This window comes from Triticum aestivum, chromosome 3B (genome assembly GCF_018294505.1).
Source record: "Triticum aestivum cultivar Chinese Spring chromosome 3B, IWGSC CS RefSeq v2.1, whole genome shotgun sequence".
In the NCBI taxonomy this organism is placed as follows: domain Eukaryota; kingdom Viridiplantae; phylum Streptophyta; class Magnoliopsida; order Poales; family Poaceae; genus Triticum; species Triticum aestivum.
This window is the reverse complement of record NC_057801.1, coordinates 287,677,079-287,696,240: the sequence shown is the minus strand read 5'-3', so window position 1 is coordinate 287,696,240 and position 19,162 is coordinate 287,677,079. Positions and strand designations below refer to the sequence as shown.

At 52.4% G+C, this 19,162-nt stretch overlaps 1 protein-coding gene across 1 annotated transcript; it reads left to right on the top strand.

Annotated features, from left to right (window-relative positions):
- The first annotated feature begins 4,622 nt into the window (after window positions 1-4,622).
- On the top strand, window positions 4,623-17,072 carry LOC123069741 (CRS2-associated factor 2, chloroplastic). The gene is made up of 3 exons (XM_044492683.1): window positions 4,623-5,458; window positions 9,200-9,327; window positions 16,605-17,072. The coding sequence occupies exons 1-3, from the start codon at window positions 4,699-4,701 to the stop codon at window positions 16,902-16,904; spliced, it is 1,188 nt and encodes a 395-aa protein (XP_044348618.1). The 5' UTR covers window positions 4,623-4,698; the 3' UTR covers window positions 16,905-17,072.
- Window positions 17,073-19,162: the final 2,090 nt, after the last annotated feature.

The following is a 19,162-nucleotide window of genomic DNA, read 5'->3' as shown; positions in this document are numbered from 1 at the left end:
GCTTCGTTCTATCTGTATGCTGCGCTACCTATCCCTTGTTCTATCAAGCCTCCCAAATTGCCATGTCAGCCTCTAACCTTTTCACTCTTCCTAGCAAACCACTGTTTGGCTATGTTACCGCTTTGCTCAGCTCCTCTTATAGCGTTGTTAGTTATAGGTGAAGTTGAAGATTGCCCCAGGATGGACAGGATTATGTTGGGATATCACAATATCTCTTATTTAATTAACGCATCTATATACTTGGTAAAGGGTGGAAGAACCGGCCTTATGCCTGGTGTTCTGTTCCACTCTTGCCGCCCTAGTTTCCGTCATACTGGTGTTATGTTCTCGGATTTTGCGTTCTTACGCGGTTGGGTGATTTATGGGCCCCCCTTGACAGTTCGCTTTGAATAAAACTCCTCCAGCAAGGCCCAACCTTGGTTTTACCATTTGCCTCACCTAGCCCTTTTTCCATTGGGTTTCCGGAGCCCGAGGGTCATCTTTATTTTACCCCCCCGCCCCGGGCTAGTGCTCCTCCGAGTGTTGGTCCAAACTAGAGCACCGTGCGGGACCATTCCTTGGCAACTTGGATTACGTCGGTACCTGTATGCTTAGCTTATCTGGTGTGCCCTGAGAACGAGATATGTGCAGCTCCTATCGGGATTTGTCGGCACAACGGGTGGTCTTGCTGGTCTTGTTTTACCATTGTCGAAATGTCTTGTAAACCGGGATTCCGAGACTGATCGGGTCTTCCTGGGAGAAGGTATATCCTTCATTAATCGCGAGAGCTTATCATGGGCTAAGTTGGGACACCCCTGCAGGGTATAAACTTTCGAGAGCCGTGCCCGTGGTTATGGGCAGATGGGAATTTGTTAATGTCCGGTTGTAGATAACTTGACACCAGATCCGAATTAAAATGCATCAACCGCGTGCATAGCCGTGATGGTCTCTTTTCGGCGGAGTCCAGGAAGTGAACACGGTTTTGGGTTATGTTTGACGTAAGTAGGAGTTCAGGATCACCTCTTGATCATTGCTAGCTTCACGACCGTTCCGTTTGCTCTCTTCTCGCTCTTATTTGCGTATGTTAGCCACCATATCATGCTTAGTCGTTGCTGCAACCTCACCACTTTACCCCTTCCTTTCCCATTAAGCTTTGCTAGTCTTGATACCCATGGTAATGGGATTGCTGAGTCCTCGTGGCTCACAGATTACTACAACAATAGTTGCAGGTGCAGGTTATGCGATGATCATGACGCGAGAGCGATGTTTACTTGTTTTGGAGTTCTTCTTCTACTTCTTCTTCTATCAGGGGATAGGTTCCAGGTCGGCGACCTGGGCTAGCAGGGTGGATGTCGTTTGAGTTTCTGTTTGTGTTTCATCCGTAGTCAGATGGTGCTCTTATGTATGATGATGTTGTATTTGGGTGGCATTGTATGCCTCTTGTATGTATCCCCATCTATTATGTAATGTTGATGTAATGATATCCACCTTGCAAAAGCGTATCAATATGCGGTTCTATCCTTGGTGGGACCTTCGAGTCTCTTTAGGATAGTATCACATAGGCGTGATAGTTATAATGGGCAAAGTGGTGACCCATGAGAAGACAACGAGAGGTAGCATACGATGGCACCTGTGCGTCGAGCTTTGACAACGAGGCCAACAGGGTGGAGCAACCCGGTGCTGCAACCATGGGGTCGAGCGCTGCAACCTTTGCTGGCTGGTGCTAGGAACAACACAGCCGGAGCGGCAACGCGTCCATGGCCAGGAGATGCAAGGCAAGGCGACCATGCAAGGGACGCGAATGACGACGACAAGGTTGCAAGCACACCAACAACAAAAAGGGGCTTGCATCCATGGCTGGGAGCAAGACGGCCCGCGACGCTCACTGTTGCTCTTCTTACCGCGCATGGCTGTGTGTTTGGGAAAAAAGACGACGCGGGGAAAGAGGACGAAACACATGGCTCGATGTGAGGTTGGGCGCAGTGCATCAAAGCTCGGGGTGTGGTTGGCGCCTAGAAGTGCCCTTTTTCATACCTACTAATAAAGGAAATTATTGCTTCTCCTCGTCCGTCGGCAATTTTGCAAAAAAAACATGTAGTTTTCTCTAATAAACTCGAGGTCCTGTTTTAAGTGTGTAATAGAAAAAAATTAATTTTTTTGCAAAACCCCCCAGTTGTTTCTGGAAGTAAACCCGCATGACAGATTTAAGTGGCATTTCATGTTTTTGCAGAAAAACCCCTACTGTTTGCGGTAATCAACCCGCATTATAACTTAAAGCAAAGTTTTGTTTTTGCAGAGAACCCCTGTGTTTCTACTGATGAACGCGCGGTCTTATATTAAATGTGTTTTGAAATATTCATATCTTTTTAATCCTAACTCCAATTTTAACATGTTATATATGAAATTTGATTAGCTAGAATCTGAATATGATGTGATTTTACCTATTAACCAGTTTAAAATGCTATTTATGATGCAACCTTAATCAATATCACATGATTCGTCTTTCTTTCATACTAGTGCCATTTTAGATTGAAAATGATTGTCGGCATTCTGGGAACCAGGGTACCCAGACTTGCCTGCCTGCGGTCCACGGCATGACTCCCACGACGACCTGGTACGACCATCTACAAGACTACCAAGACAAGACCCTCGTGAGGGCCCCCTGGCCTCGCGAGGCGGACGACGCCAAGACCTCCAGTGGGAGCGGCCTCCCCAGGCTGCCTCCCGAGGAGCGGAGATTCCTATGCAAGTGCCCAGCCTCACGAGGTTGTAGTGACGTGAGCCATGACGACCAAGGCCAGGCGGGCGCAGAGGAGACAGTTTCCCTTTCGGTGCTAAGGGAGAAAGGACAGACGTGGGCCCCCAAGGAGCCCTCCAAAGGTTTCCATTTCGGTGCAACGAGATCAAGACCACGAGCTCAGCAGGACAGATGTCATCGCTGAGCCCACTGTTGCGTCACAACCAGAAGCTTTGCAGGAGGAGACCACCTTTTATCAGGATAGGGTGTATCTCTTGTCCCCTTTCAAATTGGCCGTTGTGGAATCTCTTCCCACCTAAGTTTTGGGGAAGAGCACTGATGCCACTATAAATATAGGTTAGCCACCGTCGTAGAATGGGTCAACACATCCTCACTCCCTTTGAGCCCTCATGACGCAGCTCATCCACTGTACTAGTTCATCCTTGAACCTCCTCGTGAGGCCAATCCACCACAAAGCAGTAGTAGGATTTTACACCGCAAGGTGGCCCGAACCTGGGTAAACTACTGTGTTCATCTTCTTTCCTGCTTGAGCGCGTATCCGGTGAGGCTAGGCTATAGGGCGACGAGCTTGAGGCTTGAGAGGTTGAGATCTTCGCACACGCCCCAGAGTTCGAACCTTCTTAGGTTTGCGGAGCCCTGAATCTGACAACACCTCAGCAAAAATACATTGAAAATGAAAGAAACCATCTATGACCACACATGCACGCCTTGACAAAACCTCACAAGGGGAAAACAACGCAAATTTCTCATCTTGTGCTGAGAGACGCCTTAGAACTGACCACATTCAAACGTGTTATGATTGTGTGAGCACTGAGACCACCGTCGGTGATGGTTAAAAAGAGGATAAGCGACAACACATATGGGATGCCATATTGGAATAAAGCACGTGGACCTAGTGGGGCCTTGAGTCATGTTTGTTGGATTGAGGACGTGTGGTATTTTTTATCTCACGTTGCAACGTACAAGCTCTTTCCCTAGTTATATAGCTGCACTTTCAGCTAGTTCACCCAAAAGCTCAAGTTGATGGGGAAAGGTGTGCTATGCATTTATATGTCAACACTCTCCCTCACGTGTGGCTCCCTTAGGCCTAAAAGTGGACCGAAAGTGGGCTGACCTCTTGGCTCGGATACCATATTGACTTCATGCTTCAGCCAACTCATCCAAAAGTCCGAACCATGGAAGTGGGTCGGACATTATACTCCAACACTCCCTCTCACGTCTATGCCCCTTTGGAGTTTTATGACGTGGACATCAGAAGCGGGGGAAGGCCGCAATTACCTTGAACCTCTTGGTTGCAAGTTTATGCACGTAACCACTTCACCAATCAGTCTGAGCTGATGAAGGAAGGTAGACAATTTTTTTTTGACGTGGAACACCGTGCATTCCATTAACTAGTGGGCGCGACTAAATCGTCGGCTACAACACCCATTACATCAGTAGGTAACCCGGTTAGCTAAACACGTTGCCTTCCCGTGACTAATCTACCACCATAACTAGCAAGCAAGTGTGCAAGCATATTACAATCATAGAAATTAAAAATAACTTTGTAGTCCATGAAATCCATTTGAAGAAGAAACTTCATCTCCCTAAAGAGAGTATCCAGCTTGGCACGGTTAGAATTCGTAGAGCACATTATTTGGGATAGGAGCAAACAGTCTGTGTTGAAAATCACACGCCCCGTACCGAAACTCTCCGTCATGTGTATAGCTTTCATCGGAGCCAGCGCTTCAGTATGGATCGCTTCTGGAGGTGGGCAATATATTTCAACACTAGTATAATGTATATATTATTGATACTGTTCGTGCATTTTGTGGCACTAGGTCAGAACCATTAGTCTTAGATCTGACGGCTGAGAGAGATGGTTTTCCCTGCCTTCGCTCCTACCCGTCAGTGAGCCAAATACTCGTTATCTCTTTCTCTTCTCGCCTCTGTTGTCCCTCCTACCGAAACCACTTCCCGCCATGCCGCCGCCGCCGCAGCGTCCAGTCCCCTCCCCCGCTGGGCGGGCTAACCTATTTTCCTGTCCCCCTGCTCCCCCTCCTAACCGCCACAATCCCAAGAACCGCGCCGTCCCTCTACCTCCCCTCCCACCTCGCCGCCGCCACCCCGAGAACCATCACGAGCAATCTTTCCAAGAACAAGCGGCAACGCCGGCTCCAAGAACCACCCACACCAACCCCGCCTTCTGCGCACCCCACCTGCGTACCTCCTACCGGAAACCCGTGCCCCCAGCCGCAGCCACAGGCAAGGGCGAGGCCCTCCTCACAACCGACCCCACAGACGCCGCCGCCGGGCGCTCTGTCGTCGTAGGCCCTTCCGGTGTTACCTTCCGTCTCCCCGGTGCTCCGTTCGACTTTCAGTTCAGCTACTCCGAGGCGCCCCGCGCCGCGCCGCTGGCCATCCGGGAACCCCCGTTCCTGCCCTTCGCCCCGTCGACCATGCCGCGGCCGTGGACCGGAAAGGCACCTCTGCTGACCAAGGAAGAGAAGGCCCGGCGAAGGGGCGTGCGGCTGCACACGCCGCTTGGCCAGGAGCCGCCACGAACGGCGAGTCCGCACGGGATCATGATGGAGGTGAGGGGGAGGAGGCAGCTGGACTTGGCCAGGGTGAGCCCCGGCGACGGAAGGAGCCGGGAGGAGGTTCTAGGGGAGCCGCTCACCTCAGCCGAGGTGCGTGAGCTCGTCAAGCCTCATATGTCGCATAACCGGCAACTCAACATTGGTAAGTACAGTAACTATTATAGTTCTCAAGAACAACAAGACAAGAAGATATTTGCCGTTGCCATTTGTTCTGACTTCAGATTGAAGTGAGATATGTGGTGTCGAAAGGAGAAATATATGTGCATGCTAGGTTCTCATCTCATGCATCTATACTTGCAAATGCATGTTTTGTCCGATGTATAAGTATAACCATGAATCCAAGAAGTATGATATTGCTACCAGGTGTTAAATTGGTGAACTTAGCTCAATTTTAGTAATATTAAAAACAATAATACAGTAGTTTTTTTTTCTGTAACTATACATCATTGGATTGAAGAAAATAACAGTACATCGTATTGAGTGGTAGGATCAGCAATCATAGCGTCAGGACTAGACAACAAGAAATAGGTCTGTGCAATTTCTTACAATTTGAAAGCAGGGGTTGTAAATCTACTATGGTGTAGTTAAGGGATTAAATGTGCAATGAAGGCATAATTTTCATATATGCAACATAACTGGTTGAGTTGTTAGATTAGATTGGATACCCCAAATTATTTGTCGAACCCTAACTCACTTGTGAACTGATATAGATATAACAATACTCCTTGTTGGTTTTAATTTTATGAAATTAGAAGGATCTGATACAATGGCCCCAAATACTGCAAAAAAAAAGGCACCTTTGCATTTCTATCAATGGCCACATTCAAAAGAAACTCGAATGTTGACCCGGCGAGATGCTACCAGGGCGCCCCAGCGCTCGAAGATTGGCTGGCCATCCCACCCCAGGGACGGAGGGGCCGACTGGTTGACCTTGGTGCTCGGGACGGGTGGTGCCCGGGGAGTGCGCTTGGGAGGCATGAAATTGCCCCTGCCCCCTGGCTCCAGCACGCCAAGTGGCCAACACTTTTTGGGCTGGCATGACGTCGGGTCGGCCCATTTTAACGGGTCCAGGGGACCCTCCTGGGACGCTGACAGTTCCCTGACTACTCCTGTGGCATGTGTGGTGCTCACAGAATCGAATCTCGAGACCACCTGTTTTTGCAATGTCCATTTGCTACATCCTCCTGGACTTACCTCTGCCCCTCTTGTACAACCCAGCAGATGCCTATCCAGCAATGCAGCTCTGAGACACGACCTCCATTTGCCTTTCTCCATGGATATCATCATTTTAGCCTTCTGGGCAATCTGGACTACAAGGGATGATATAATCTTGAAAGGAATCCTCCCAAGCCTGTACAGATGCGGGAGCAGACTTAAAAAGGACATTCACTTCGTCATCCACAGAGCAAAGAGAAATACTTACTCAGACCTACAGGCATGGGTGGATGCATTCATTTAACATCTCTTTTTTTAAATCTCTTTTTTGTACAATCAGGGGGATTCCTTTTATTAGCCAGCAGGGGGCCTTTTTTTTAGCTATTTTCTTGCTTTTCCTTCCTTTTTATCCCTTTTGTACAGCATTAGAACAGAACATTATAAATGTACACAGTAGGAAGGCCTACTGTTTGCTCTCAAAACTCTGAAAATTGGCAATTAAGGAATTGCCTCTCATTTCACTGACATTTGGATCCTTGGACGCACGTGAAATAACATTTTCTAATATGCCACTTTACAGTGGTATATATATATATATATAAGAATCCTTAATGTTTTTCTTGTTATTGTTGCTTGCACTTTTTTGAGCTAAAGTTTGCGTCCTGATGCATTGGTACAAAAGAAGGTTTAGTACAAGCCCAAGAAGGGCAACACCGGAGAATACAATGCCACACCCCTAAGGGCTAGGATCGAGAGGCTGCACATCGGAAGAATCACGATGTTACTGTTATGGCGCTGCTAGAAGGAGGGCGCGAGAGGGCCGGCCGGGGGCCTTTTTTGCCCACGGCCGGGCAAGAGGGAAGGGATTTCCTTCTTAATTCTTGCTTGATTAGATCGATACATCTCCTCTCTTTATATAGAGAGGTTTACTTGACTCTCAAGCAAGGCTTACTTGACCCCTAAGCAAACGACCCTTATCTCTAATTAACCCTAAGACTAATGGGCCCATTAGGCCCATTACATACTCTAACACTACACCCCACCTGGACATGCAGCTTGTCCTCGAGCTGCAGCCTAACCAACTTATAACCATGACTCGACGCAACACAAACCTAACACCTAAAAACAAGCCTTTTACATCTCGGCTTGTTTTATTATTTTCAACCTGAAATAGACTAGGACGCTTTATTTTGGACGTGCACGTGTACAGCCACCTGGATCCCATGGACACCACCTGGACAAAAGGAGTGCATGTTTATGGCTGTTGGTCTGCACCGCACAGGGAAGAGTGGAGGGCTTGCGATGGAGAATGACGAGGAGGGGTGCGCCCCCCCCACCGCCGATGTCGCGGACTTTGAGGTCACTGCCCGCGGGGAAAACAACATGTCCGCCGCCCGTGGGGGAAACCGCATGCCCAAGATCCCCGACGCAGCGGACGAGATTGAGGTCCTTTGCGCAGCGAAGGGCAACTTGGAGGAGCGGCAACTGTAGACCACGCATCTCCCACACACGCCGACGCGCTAGGAGGCCGCGCGCAGCAGCCTACAGCCGCATCGCCGCCGACACGTGGCGGGTAGCGATCCAAGACGGAAGCGGTGACGGCGACGGCGGGGACTTGATCTGCTGGATGTGGACGCCCTGGGATGGCGGCGGCGCTGATGGGAACGAGGTCGTCGCAGTCCCGTTGTAGGGCATCCCATACTGGGCGGCGGAGCTGACCGGCGGTGGCTGCTGCAGCTGCAGCGGCTGCTGTGGGGTCGCGCCGGGCAGCGGCAGCGGCAGCTGCGGCGGAGCGCTGGGTGCGGCGGAGGCCGACAAGAGCGGCGGCTGTCACTGTAGCCAGGGCTGGGTGGTGGTGGCGATGTATGGCAGCTGCAGCGGCCCGGCGAGCGCAGCGAAGGCCGCCTGGTGCGGTGGCTGCCACGGCAGCCACGGCGGCGCGGGGGCGGCGATGGGCGGCGCAGCCGGGTGCGGCCTGTAGGACCCGGCCAAGAACATGTGGATCTCCTGGACCGTCTGGGTTAGGTCCCGCAGCACCCCGGACACCTCCTCCCAGGTGAGGACGGCGGGGGCGGGCGCGATGGAGGATCCCGGCGCGGGCAGGAGCGAGGCGACGGTCGTGGTGGTCGCCGGGGGTGACATGGTGACCGACAGCGGAAGAGACGGACTTGGTGGCGGTGAAGACATGATCGAACCGAAGCTAACTGATACCAAATTGTTATGGCGCTGCTAGAAGGAGGGCGCGAGAGGGCCGGCCGGGGGCCTTTTTTGCCCACGGCCGGGCAAGAGGGAAGGGATTTCCTTCTTAATTCTTGCTTGATTAGATTGATACATCTCCTCTCTTTATATAGAGAGGTTTACTTGACTCTCAAGCAAGGCTTACTTGACCCCTAAGCAAACGACCCTTATCTCTAATTAACCCTAAGACTAATGGGCCCATTAGGCCCATTACATACTCTAACAGTTACTCAGATTAGAATTTTGGCAACAAATTGGATAAGATGCCTAAGAATACTCCACATGGAAGGCAAACCTTGAGATGGAACTACATAGTCAAAATTTGCTTTCTAAAGTATTTGATAAGTTCCGTTTGAATTAAGGTAGGGGCAACATTAGGACATTTGGATCATAACTCAACTTGAAATTTTCCTTGATAAGCTTGTGCAGAATTAAGCTTTCTTATTGGAGTCTGGAGCTAATAATGCATTTTCTGATTAATTGGCTGTAGGAAGGGATGGGTTGACCCACAACATGTTGGAGATGATACATTGCCATTGGAGGCGCCAGGAGGTCTGCAAAGTGAGATCTCGAGGAGTACCGACTGTTGATATGAACAACCTTTGTTATCACCTTGAGGTATACTTTTTCTACAACTTTCCCATTCAGTTATGATCATGTGCTTGTGTTGATGTCATTCTCTGAGGATCTATATAATTGAACTATAATTTGTTGCGACATCTAAGAGAATCCAGCTGCCATTAGATGAACCTAGTTCAGTCCAGGAGTATCCAGAGTTAGTTCAGTCTGGGATATCCAAACGGGCGCTTCGAGATAGGCCGTTGAGAGTCGAGAGAGAGCCGCAGCTTCCAGCCCGATCCCCTATCTTCTCCGACGGCCGGAGCAGATAAGGGAGAGGTGCTTGGTGTAGTTATGTGAATAAAGTATCTAGTTTTAGGTTGTGTTGTGCCCATGCGGTGTCTGGCGTTATGCTGATGTGGAGGATGCCGCCGCTGCGGGCGAGCAGCGGCCGATGGCTATCGGTGGTGGCCGGCTAGAGATCAGCTGCTGCTATGGAACGCGATGCCGGCCTCTGCACCAATAAGCTCGACTGGTTCCATGCTATGGAGGTACTCTGCTCTGTCTCCAGTTTCCAAGGTCATCTTGGTGGTGGAATCGAAGCAGAGAGGAGATGGTGATCCTAATCGGGTTTGTGCTTATCTATGGTGGCTGATTGGGACTGGCTACGGCGCCAGCCAAGGTGCTCGGCTGCCGGCTGGCCCCATCTCGCCGCCGCACGTGGTGGCCGAAGGGCGGCCTTCTTGTTTCTTCCTCCCTGCCAAGGAGCCTATAGGGAGGCAGCTCATCTTCTCCATGGAATCTATGGCGTGGTGCCATGGAAGCTCCGCCGTCCCAAGTGGTATTGTCCCCGGCGACGACGTGGCTGCACCCATGAAGTTGTCAGGGACCCAATTGCGTTGCTCATCTGGTTGTTGGGGTCCTCTTTGTAAAATGCAGGGACCAGTTTGCTATTTAGGATTAGTTCTGGGTCCTTTTGCATTCTGCTGTGTACCACCGTTTTAATATCAATGCAGTTTCGGGGTCCTTCTGGACCCCTCTCTCGTTCAAAAAAAAAGTTAGTTCAGTCCAGGAGTATCCAGAGTGAGTAGGAGTCCTAACATAAGTTTGAGTCTAAAGTTGGTTGTGTTCAAGTCAGGTTGGGATAGCTCTGTAAAGGAGCAGTTTTATAATAGTCCCAGCTGTACTGTTCAGTGAACAGTAACCAACCTAAAAAGTGATGGATAAGTCTGTGTACTAGGGTCCTTGTGGGGCTGCAGCACATGGTCCTTGTGGCAGTTAGGAGGATAAAGTCCTAGACCATCAAGGACTGGCTGTTAGGATAGAGTTCTGTTCTTGACCATCAAGGACTGTCAGTTAGCATCTTAGACTAGCATCTTAGACTGGCATCTTAGCAGCATCTTAGCATATGCCTTGGCTGGCTAGCAGCCTATAAATATGTATCCCCAACCCCTCAGGTTGGCATGGCATTGTGTGAGAAATAAACCAACGAAAATTGTCCCAACTCTCCTAGTGTCATCCACAACTATCAATGCTCAGGTTGAAAGGTCTAACAAGTGGTATCAGAGCCTCGTTAACCTGCACCCTGAGCATTTCCTGTGAGCAGCCCAAGTCGGTAGCAGCAGCTGCTCCGTCTGCCTCTGGTTACCTTCCTCCCTCCGGACTGTCGAGCAGCAGCTCGTCTTCATCAGCCTCCTCTTCACGCAACAGCCCTCCTGCAGCGAGCCATGTCTGCAGGTCGCTCTCAGCACACGGCTACCTCGAGCATGCGGTGCCGGCAAGAGGCCGAGCGCGCCGTGGCAGAGGAGCGTGAGCGAGCGGCTGTAGCAGCGGCTGCTGCGGCGGCAAGAGTGTCGAGGCTGGCTGCAGCGGAGCTGGCTAGCAGCCAGAGCGGAGGTAGAAGCAGCCAGGGCGGAGGTAGAAGCAGCAGCAGCAGCAGAAGCAGCCCGTGAGGCTACGGCGGATGCCAAGGCACTCCGCGGCAGCCCCGGCAGCTCCAGCAGCTCCGCGCCTGCGGACGACGGCGCCGACGCAGATCGCACCAAAGTGGCGCAGGAGCGGACGGCGCAGTGGGCAGCCGAGCACGCCCGCGCTCCAGGTGGAGGCGCGCACCGCGACGGCGGCTGCAACGACCAGGACCGCGGCCTCTACGAGGTCCGGACTGTGGTCAGGGATGTTGGTTCCAGTGTTGGGTGGCCTACCCTCACTAAAACCAACTACGTTGAGTGGGCCGGGATCATGAAGGTCAGGCTCCAGGTGCGGCGCATGTGGGAGGCAGTCCAGGACAGCAACGTCGACCACCTAGAGGATCGACGGGCGCTGGACGCCCTCATCGCCGCAGTCCCGCCCGAGATGCAGTTCTCGCTTTCCAACAAGCGGACTGCCAAGGAGGCTTGGGACGCCATCGCCGCAGCACGCATCGGCAGCGACCGTGCTCGCAAGTCCACCCTGCAGGCACTTCGTAAGGAGTGGGAGAACCTAGGCTTCAAGCCAGGTGAGGACGTTGATGACTTTGCTCTCCGTCTCAACACTCTGCTGCAGAAGATGGTGAAGTTTGGCGATGCCACCTACACCGAGGAGAGAGCTGTCGAGAAGCTTTTTCGGTGCATTCCCGAGAAGTACAAGCAGATGGCTCGCTCGATCGAGTCGTTGCTGGACCTCTCCACGATGACGATCGAGGAGGCGATAGGCCGTCTCAAGGTCGTCGACACCGACGAGCCACAGCCCCCCTCGGGGCCCGTCACCACCGGCGGGAAGCTGCTCCTAACTCGGGAGCAGTGGGATCCCAGCCTTGGTGACAGGAGGAAGGGGGAGCCTTCCTCCTCGACGGGAGGCTGCAAGCGTGGCAAGCAGCGTAAGGCGCGAAGAGGCCCCCCGGGCAGGGCACAAGGACGTGCCGAAGGTGACGCCCGCGGAGGCGCCAAGGACGGCGCCGCTGGCAAGCCCAAGCCGGCACAAGACAACAGTTGCCACAACTGTGGCCGGTTTGGCCATTGGGCCAATGAGTGTCGGCAACCACGACAAGGCCAAGCTCACGTCGCACATGCAAAGGAGGAGGAGACGGCTCTGTTCATGGCGCATGCAAGCATTGAGCTACCCTCGGCGACTCCAGTCGCAAAGGCTTTCATCCACCTCGATGAGCCAAAAGCACACGCTCTTCTCGGCGATGCCTCCGGGAAGGACAAGGCTACGGGGTGGTGCCTCGACACCGGCGCCACCCACCACATGACCGGTCGAAGGGAATTCTTCGCTGAGCTCGACTCCGATGCGCGAGGCTCCGTCAAGTTCGGGGATGCCTCCGGTGTGGAGATAAAGGGCGTCGGCTCCGTCATCTTCACCACCAAGATGGGAGAGCACCGGCTGCTCACCGGTGTCTACTACATCCCCGCGCTAAGAAATTCCATCATCAGCTTGGGACAGCTGGATGAGAACGGCTCACGCGTGCTGATTGAGCATGGGGTCCTACGCATCTGGGATCGCCAGCGTCGCCTTCTCGCCAAGGTGCCCAGAGGTGAAAATTGACTCTACGTCCTTGATGTGCAGGTGGCACAACCGGTCTGTCTCGCTGTCCGTCGAGACGACGAGGCGTGGCAGTGGCATGAGCGCTTTGAGGCCCTGAAGCGTCTAAGTGCCAAGGAGATGGTGCGAGGCCTGCCATGCCTCGACCATGTGGAGCAGTTCTGCGACATCTGCGTGCTGACAAAGCAGAGACGACTCCCCTTTCCCCAACAGGCGAGTTTTCGGGCTAAGGAGAAGCTGGAGCTCGTGCACGGAGACCTGTGCGGCCCGGTGACGCCAGCCACACCAGGAGGTCGACGCTACTTCCTGCTGCTCGTCGACGATCTCTCCCGCTACATGTGGGTGATGATCCTCGGCAGTAAGGGAGAAGCGGCGGACGCCATCAGGCGCACGCAGGTTGGTGTGGAGGCGGAGAGCGGCCGCAAATTGCGCGTGTTGCGCACTGACAACGGCGGCGAGTTCACGGCAGCTGAATTCGCGTCGTACTGCGCTGATGAGGGCATCCAGCGCCACTACTCCGCGCCGTACAGCCCGCAGCAAAACGGCGTCGTCGAGCGGCGCAACCAGACGGTTGTGGGGATGGCTCGGGCTCTCCTCAAGCATAGAGGGATGCCGGCTGCCTTCTGGGGAGAGGCGGTGCTAACGGCCGTCTACATCCTCAACCGCTCCCCTACTAAGGCACTCGACGGCAGAACTCCGTACGAGGTCTGACATGGGCGGAAGCCGGCGGTCTCTCATTTGCGGGTCTTTGGCTGCCTTGCGTTCGCCAAGGAGCTCGGCCACATCGGCAAGCTCGACGACAGGAGCACTCCGGGAGTCTTCATCGGCTACGCGGAGGGCTCAAAGGCCTACCGCATCCTCGACCCAAAGACACAACGTGTGCGCACAGCGCGAGACGTCGTGTTCAACGAAGGGCGAGGGTGGCAATGGGACAAGGCGGTGGACGACGGCTCGACGCCGACGTATGACGACTTCATTGTCGAGTACGCCCACTTCAAGGAAGCTGGGGGAGCAAACAGCTCCTCTTCACCGGGCACGTCTACTCCGGCCCCAACTACATCGACTCCGGCGCCTGCTACACCGACGACACCACAACCGGCGACGCCGCATACTCCAGTCTCAGCGGTCGCCACTCCGGGCTCGTCTTCATCAGCACCAGCTCACGCAGAGCACAACCCGATGAAGTTCGCTTCCCCGCTCACTCACGACGAGGAGCGTGTCGACGCGTGGTATGACGGCGAACCGCTGCGGTACCGTACGATGGATAATGTGCTCGGCGACCAGCCGGTGCCAGGACTGGTGCCACGTGACCTGGAGGCGCAGCTACAGCTCGTGTGTGAAGACGGCGAACCACGGTCCTTTGCAGAGGCCGAGAGAGACGCGGCATGGCGCGCCGCGATGAAGTTGGAGATGGATGCGGTCGAGCAAAACCGCACCTGGGAGCTCGCTGATCTCCCTCGAGGTCACCGCGCAATCACCCTTAAGTGGGTGTTCAAGCTGAAGAGGGATGGAGCCGGCGCCATCATCAAGCACAAGGCTCGCTTGGTGGCTCGAGGCTTCTTGCAGCAGGAAGGAGTCGACTTCGACGACGCTTTCGCTCCCGTGGCACGGATGGAGTCCGTGCGACTTCTCCTTGCGCTGGCTGCCCAGGAGGGCTGGCGTGTCCACCACATGGACGTTAAGTCGGCATTCCTCAACGGCGACTTGAAGGAGGAAGTCTACGTGCATCAGCCACCGGGGTTTACGATTCCCGGCCAGGAGGGCAAGGTGCTCCGCCTGCGCAAGGCTCTCTATGGCCTGCGGCAGGCACCCAGGGCGTGGAACGCCAAGCTGGACTCCACGCTGAAGAAGATGGGTTTCGAGCAGAGCCCGCATGAGGCTGCCGTCTACCGACGGGGGAGTGGAGGAAATGCCCTGCTGGTGGGCGTCTACGTTGACGACCTGGTGATCACCGGCACCAAAGATGCTGAGGTGGCGGCGTTCAAGGAAGACATGAAGGCCACGTTCCAGATGAGTGACCTGGGGCTCCTCTCCTTCTATGTAGGGATTGAGGTGCACCAGGACCACTCCGGGATCGCGCTTCGACAGTCCGCCTACGCCAAGCGCATCGTTGAGCTAGCTGGGCTCACCGACTGCCATCCAGCTCTCACTCCGATGGAGGAGAGGCTGAAACTAAGCCGCGACAGCACGACGGAGGAAGTGGATGCTACGCAGTACCGACGCCTTGTGGGGAGCCTTCGCTACCTCACTCACACACGGCCGGACTTGGCATTCTCCGTCGGCTATGTCAGTCGGTTCATGGAGCGACCAACGTCGGAACACCAGCAGGCAGTGAAGAGGATCGTCCGCTACATAGCAGGGACCCTCGACCACGGCCTCCACTACCCTAGGTGTCCTGGGGCGGCACACTTCGTCGGGTACAGCGACGGCGACCACGCCGGCGACATCGACACCAGCAAGAGCACGAGCGGGATCCTCCTCTTCCTCGGCAAGTGTCTCGTGAGCTGGCAATCAGTCAAGCAGCAGGTGGTGGCCCTGTCCAGCTGTGAGGCTGAGTACATAGCGGCCTCCACCGCCTGCACTCAGGCGCTCTGGCTTGCTCGACTGCTTGGTGATCTTCTCGTTCAAGACACCAAAACGGTGCAGCTCCTGGTGGACAGCAAGTCCGCCCTGGCCCTGGCAAAGAACCCCGTGTTCCACGAACGGAGCAAGCACATCCGACTGAGGTATCACTTCATCCGCAGCTGTGTGGAAGAAGGGAGCATCGAGGCGAGCTACATCAACACCAAGGATCAGCTCGCAGACCTGCTCACCAAGCCCCTTGGGAGGGTCAAGTTCCTCGAACTTTGCTCCAGGATTGGGATGATTCAACTCTCCCACAAGACGACGTACAAGACTTAGGGGGAGAATGATGGATAAGTCTGTGTACTAGGGTCCTTGTGGGGCTGCAGCACATGGTCCTTGTGGCAGTTAGGAGGATAAAGTCCTGGACCATCAAGGACTGGCTGTTAGGATAGAGTTCTGTTCTTGACCATCAAGGACTGTCAGTTAGCATCTTAGACTAGCATCTTAGACTGGCATCTTAACAGCATCTTAGCATATGCCTTGGCTGGCTAGCAGGCTATAAATATGTATCCCCAACCCCTCAGGTTGGCATGGCATTGTGTGAGAAATAAACCAACGAAAATTGTCCCAACTCTCCTAGTGTCATCCACAACTATCAATGCTCAGGTTGAAAGGTCTAACAAAAAGTCTATATAAGGATGTACCCCCCTTGTAAGCAAGGCAGGCAATGAAATATGTAGTTCCTACCTATGCTTCTGTTCTACCCCTGCAATTCTCCAATCTTTCCTCATTACCCTTCTCCTGTACCACGACCCCTATACAGCAACTACCCTCGCGCACAGCTAGTATCCCACCAAGTAACTTCCGTAGCCAACGTCGGCCGCAACAAATTTATTCTGCACACAAGTTACAAGGTAGGGCTGGCGCAGTGGTAAGAGTCTCTCCACTTGTGGCCTGGAGGTCCTGTGTTTGAACCAGCCTCTTTGCAGAATTATTATTCAAGGGTAAGGCTGTCTAGAAATTCTCTTCCCTAGACCCCACCTTGTGTGGGAGCTTTCAGCACTGGGTACGCCCTTTAAGTTATGAGTTCGTGCCCCAAGGTCCAGGGAAACTTGTTTACTTGTTTGGTTTTAGACATTCGTGTTTCTTAGCAGCTAGTAGTAGTGTAATAAGAGCTCAATTGTCATATATGCATTCTAACTTATTATGCTGCTCGCTCAGATAGGTTAACTATATAATATCTGTATTTCCAGGAGAAATCACGTGGAAAGGTCATTAAACGAGTAGGTGGAGTTGTTTTCTTGTACCGTGGACGAAATTACAACCCACACACCCGTCCTCGTTATCCATTAATGCTTTGGAAGCCAGCCACTCCTGTTTATCCAAAACTCATCCAGCAAGCTCCTGAAGGACTTACAGTGGAAGAAGCAGCTGAAATGAGAAGGAGAGGACAGATTCTACTGCCAATTTTAAAGTTAGGTATGATTTGTTGTGTTGGGTTGAAGATTCAAATTTTACACCATCGTTCAGGGTTTCTTCGACATTTGAACTGAGGTCAATCCTGGAACCTGCCTGGTTGTGAAACCAACCAAAACTGGCCAGCTCTTCTTTAGTTTGCTCTTTTTCTTCTTCTGTGTTTTCAACTTTACATGTTTCCAGCATATTAAATAAACATTAGTCCACATATTTCTCTTCAAATAGTACACAATATGGATCAGTCAGTCATACACAGAAAGGGGTACACGACTGGTTCTGGGTAAGTGTCAGTTTACTGCTGGAATCTTACCAACCATTTAATGCATTACTTTTTAAGTTTAACTAAATCCCATTGACCAGGGCTAATTGTTAAGGGAGTTCTGTTAGTCCATGATGCTGCCAGCCCACTTTAGAGAGGCCTCTTGCAAAAGTGTTATTATTGGCCTTCCATATTTAAAAGAAGAAAACCACCCTCCCTCCCCGTCCGAGTCCCTTAGAAAAGTGGCGATCAAAGCGTTGCAACGTGCCGTTTCTGAAAAATCGACTTCTGGGAATGTTAAAGCTGCTCTTCTCGGCGAAGTGAATATAAAGTATTTCCACCTTGTTATAGATGCAAATTGTCTATTGCATAGCCCAAAGGGCACATATATATTAGACATGACTTGGGGCACAAGGAAGGAAACATAGTCTTGAGAGTGTTGTCGTAGCATGAAGGGCCAAAGGAGATAACGAGAAGACACCACATCAGTAGAAGATACAATATAAGTATCAAGAGAAGATGGGTTGTCATAAGAAGATAGCACATCAAGAGAATGAAGCATTGCGCACAAAATCACAGCCCAAGAAAACCGGCGGCAAGAGAATGGGTGTAGATCGACAATGCAAAAAGATGCCACGAAAATCCTGTAGAAGCAGCAACAAGTAGAGAAGGCACAGCAGCATGTAGCAAGCAGCAACCAGGAACACAGCTAAGAAGAGCAGCCATATAGCAGCAGGCTATGGGAAGCCAGCAACGGGCGACTGGAGAAGGCTGGCAGGAGGCTGCAGTGGGGCCATGAGGGCTGCAGGGGGGAGCAGCACGCACACTGCTAGAGCTGCACAGGCTGGCCTGTACGTGGAGCAGAGCTTGGAGGCCAGTCTGGTCGAGAACATACGAAGCAACAGCGGGCCATCAACAGAAGGGGGAATCTATCTGAGAGGAGCAGATCGATGGAATCTGACCGGGAAACTGAAAAAAATCGATCGGAGAGGAGGACGAGTTGCGGTGTCCGAAACAGACCTAAACCTAGGCTCTGATACCATGTTATAGATGCAACTTCTCTATTACATAGCCCATGTTATAGACAAAACAAATATTGGCTTTCTATCGCAAATATTGGAGCCAAATCAAACATATCATCACCCCCTTCTTCCACGAGTTTGCTAATGGCTATGCTGACACGGAACATTTTAACCGCTCTCTGGTCGTTCTTCTTCAATCTCTGAAGCCCACTGTTCTGCTGATGCGTTCAGGTTAATCTGGCTTCAAAACTGCCACATTAAAGTGGTCACCAAAGTTCTCACAAACTGGGTGAAAGCATTCATCCCCTTACTCATCCATGCAGACCAAACAGGCTTCATTTCGGGTAGGTCCATCACCAAAAACTTCATCTATGCACCAGACACAGTTAGCTGGTGTCATCGGCGTAAGGCTGAAACTATGGCCATGAAGCTCGATTCCAGGAAAGCCTTTGATTCCATTTCCTGGTCTTTCTTGCTCCTTCTAAACCACCGGGGTTATCCTACTAGCTTCTGCTCCTGGATTGAAAATCTGCTTACTACCGGGAAAACTGCCATCCTCCTAAACGGTGTACCAGGGGACTGCATCAACTGCAAGAATGGTCTCCGCCAATGGGACCCTCCCCCCGCCCTACCTATTCATCATCGTGGCCGACATTCTCCAGCAGCTCATTCTCAAAGCCCACGGTAGCAACCTTGGTCACCTGAACACCTGATCTACCCAGATCTACCCAGATCTTCCTCCTACCATCCTTTAATACGCAGACAACACACTTGTTTTAGCCAGCGCCTCATCTGAGGCTGCCTCTCACCTAAAGTCAATCCTAGACGACTTCGCTCTCGCTACTGGCCTCACTATCAATGTCACCAAAACAACATCCGTCCTCATCCATGTAAATGATGCCACTGCCGCCTCTATCGCTGTGACCGTCGGATGTACCACCTCATCCTTTCCCAAACCTACCTAGGGCTTTTTTTTTCTGAAAAGGAGGAAGACCCCGGGCCTCTACATCAGAACGATGCATGCGGCCACTTTATTAAAAGCCAAACAAACCAA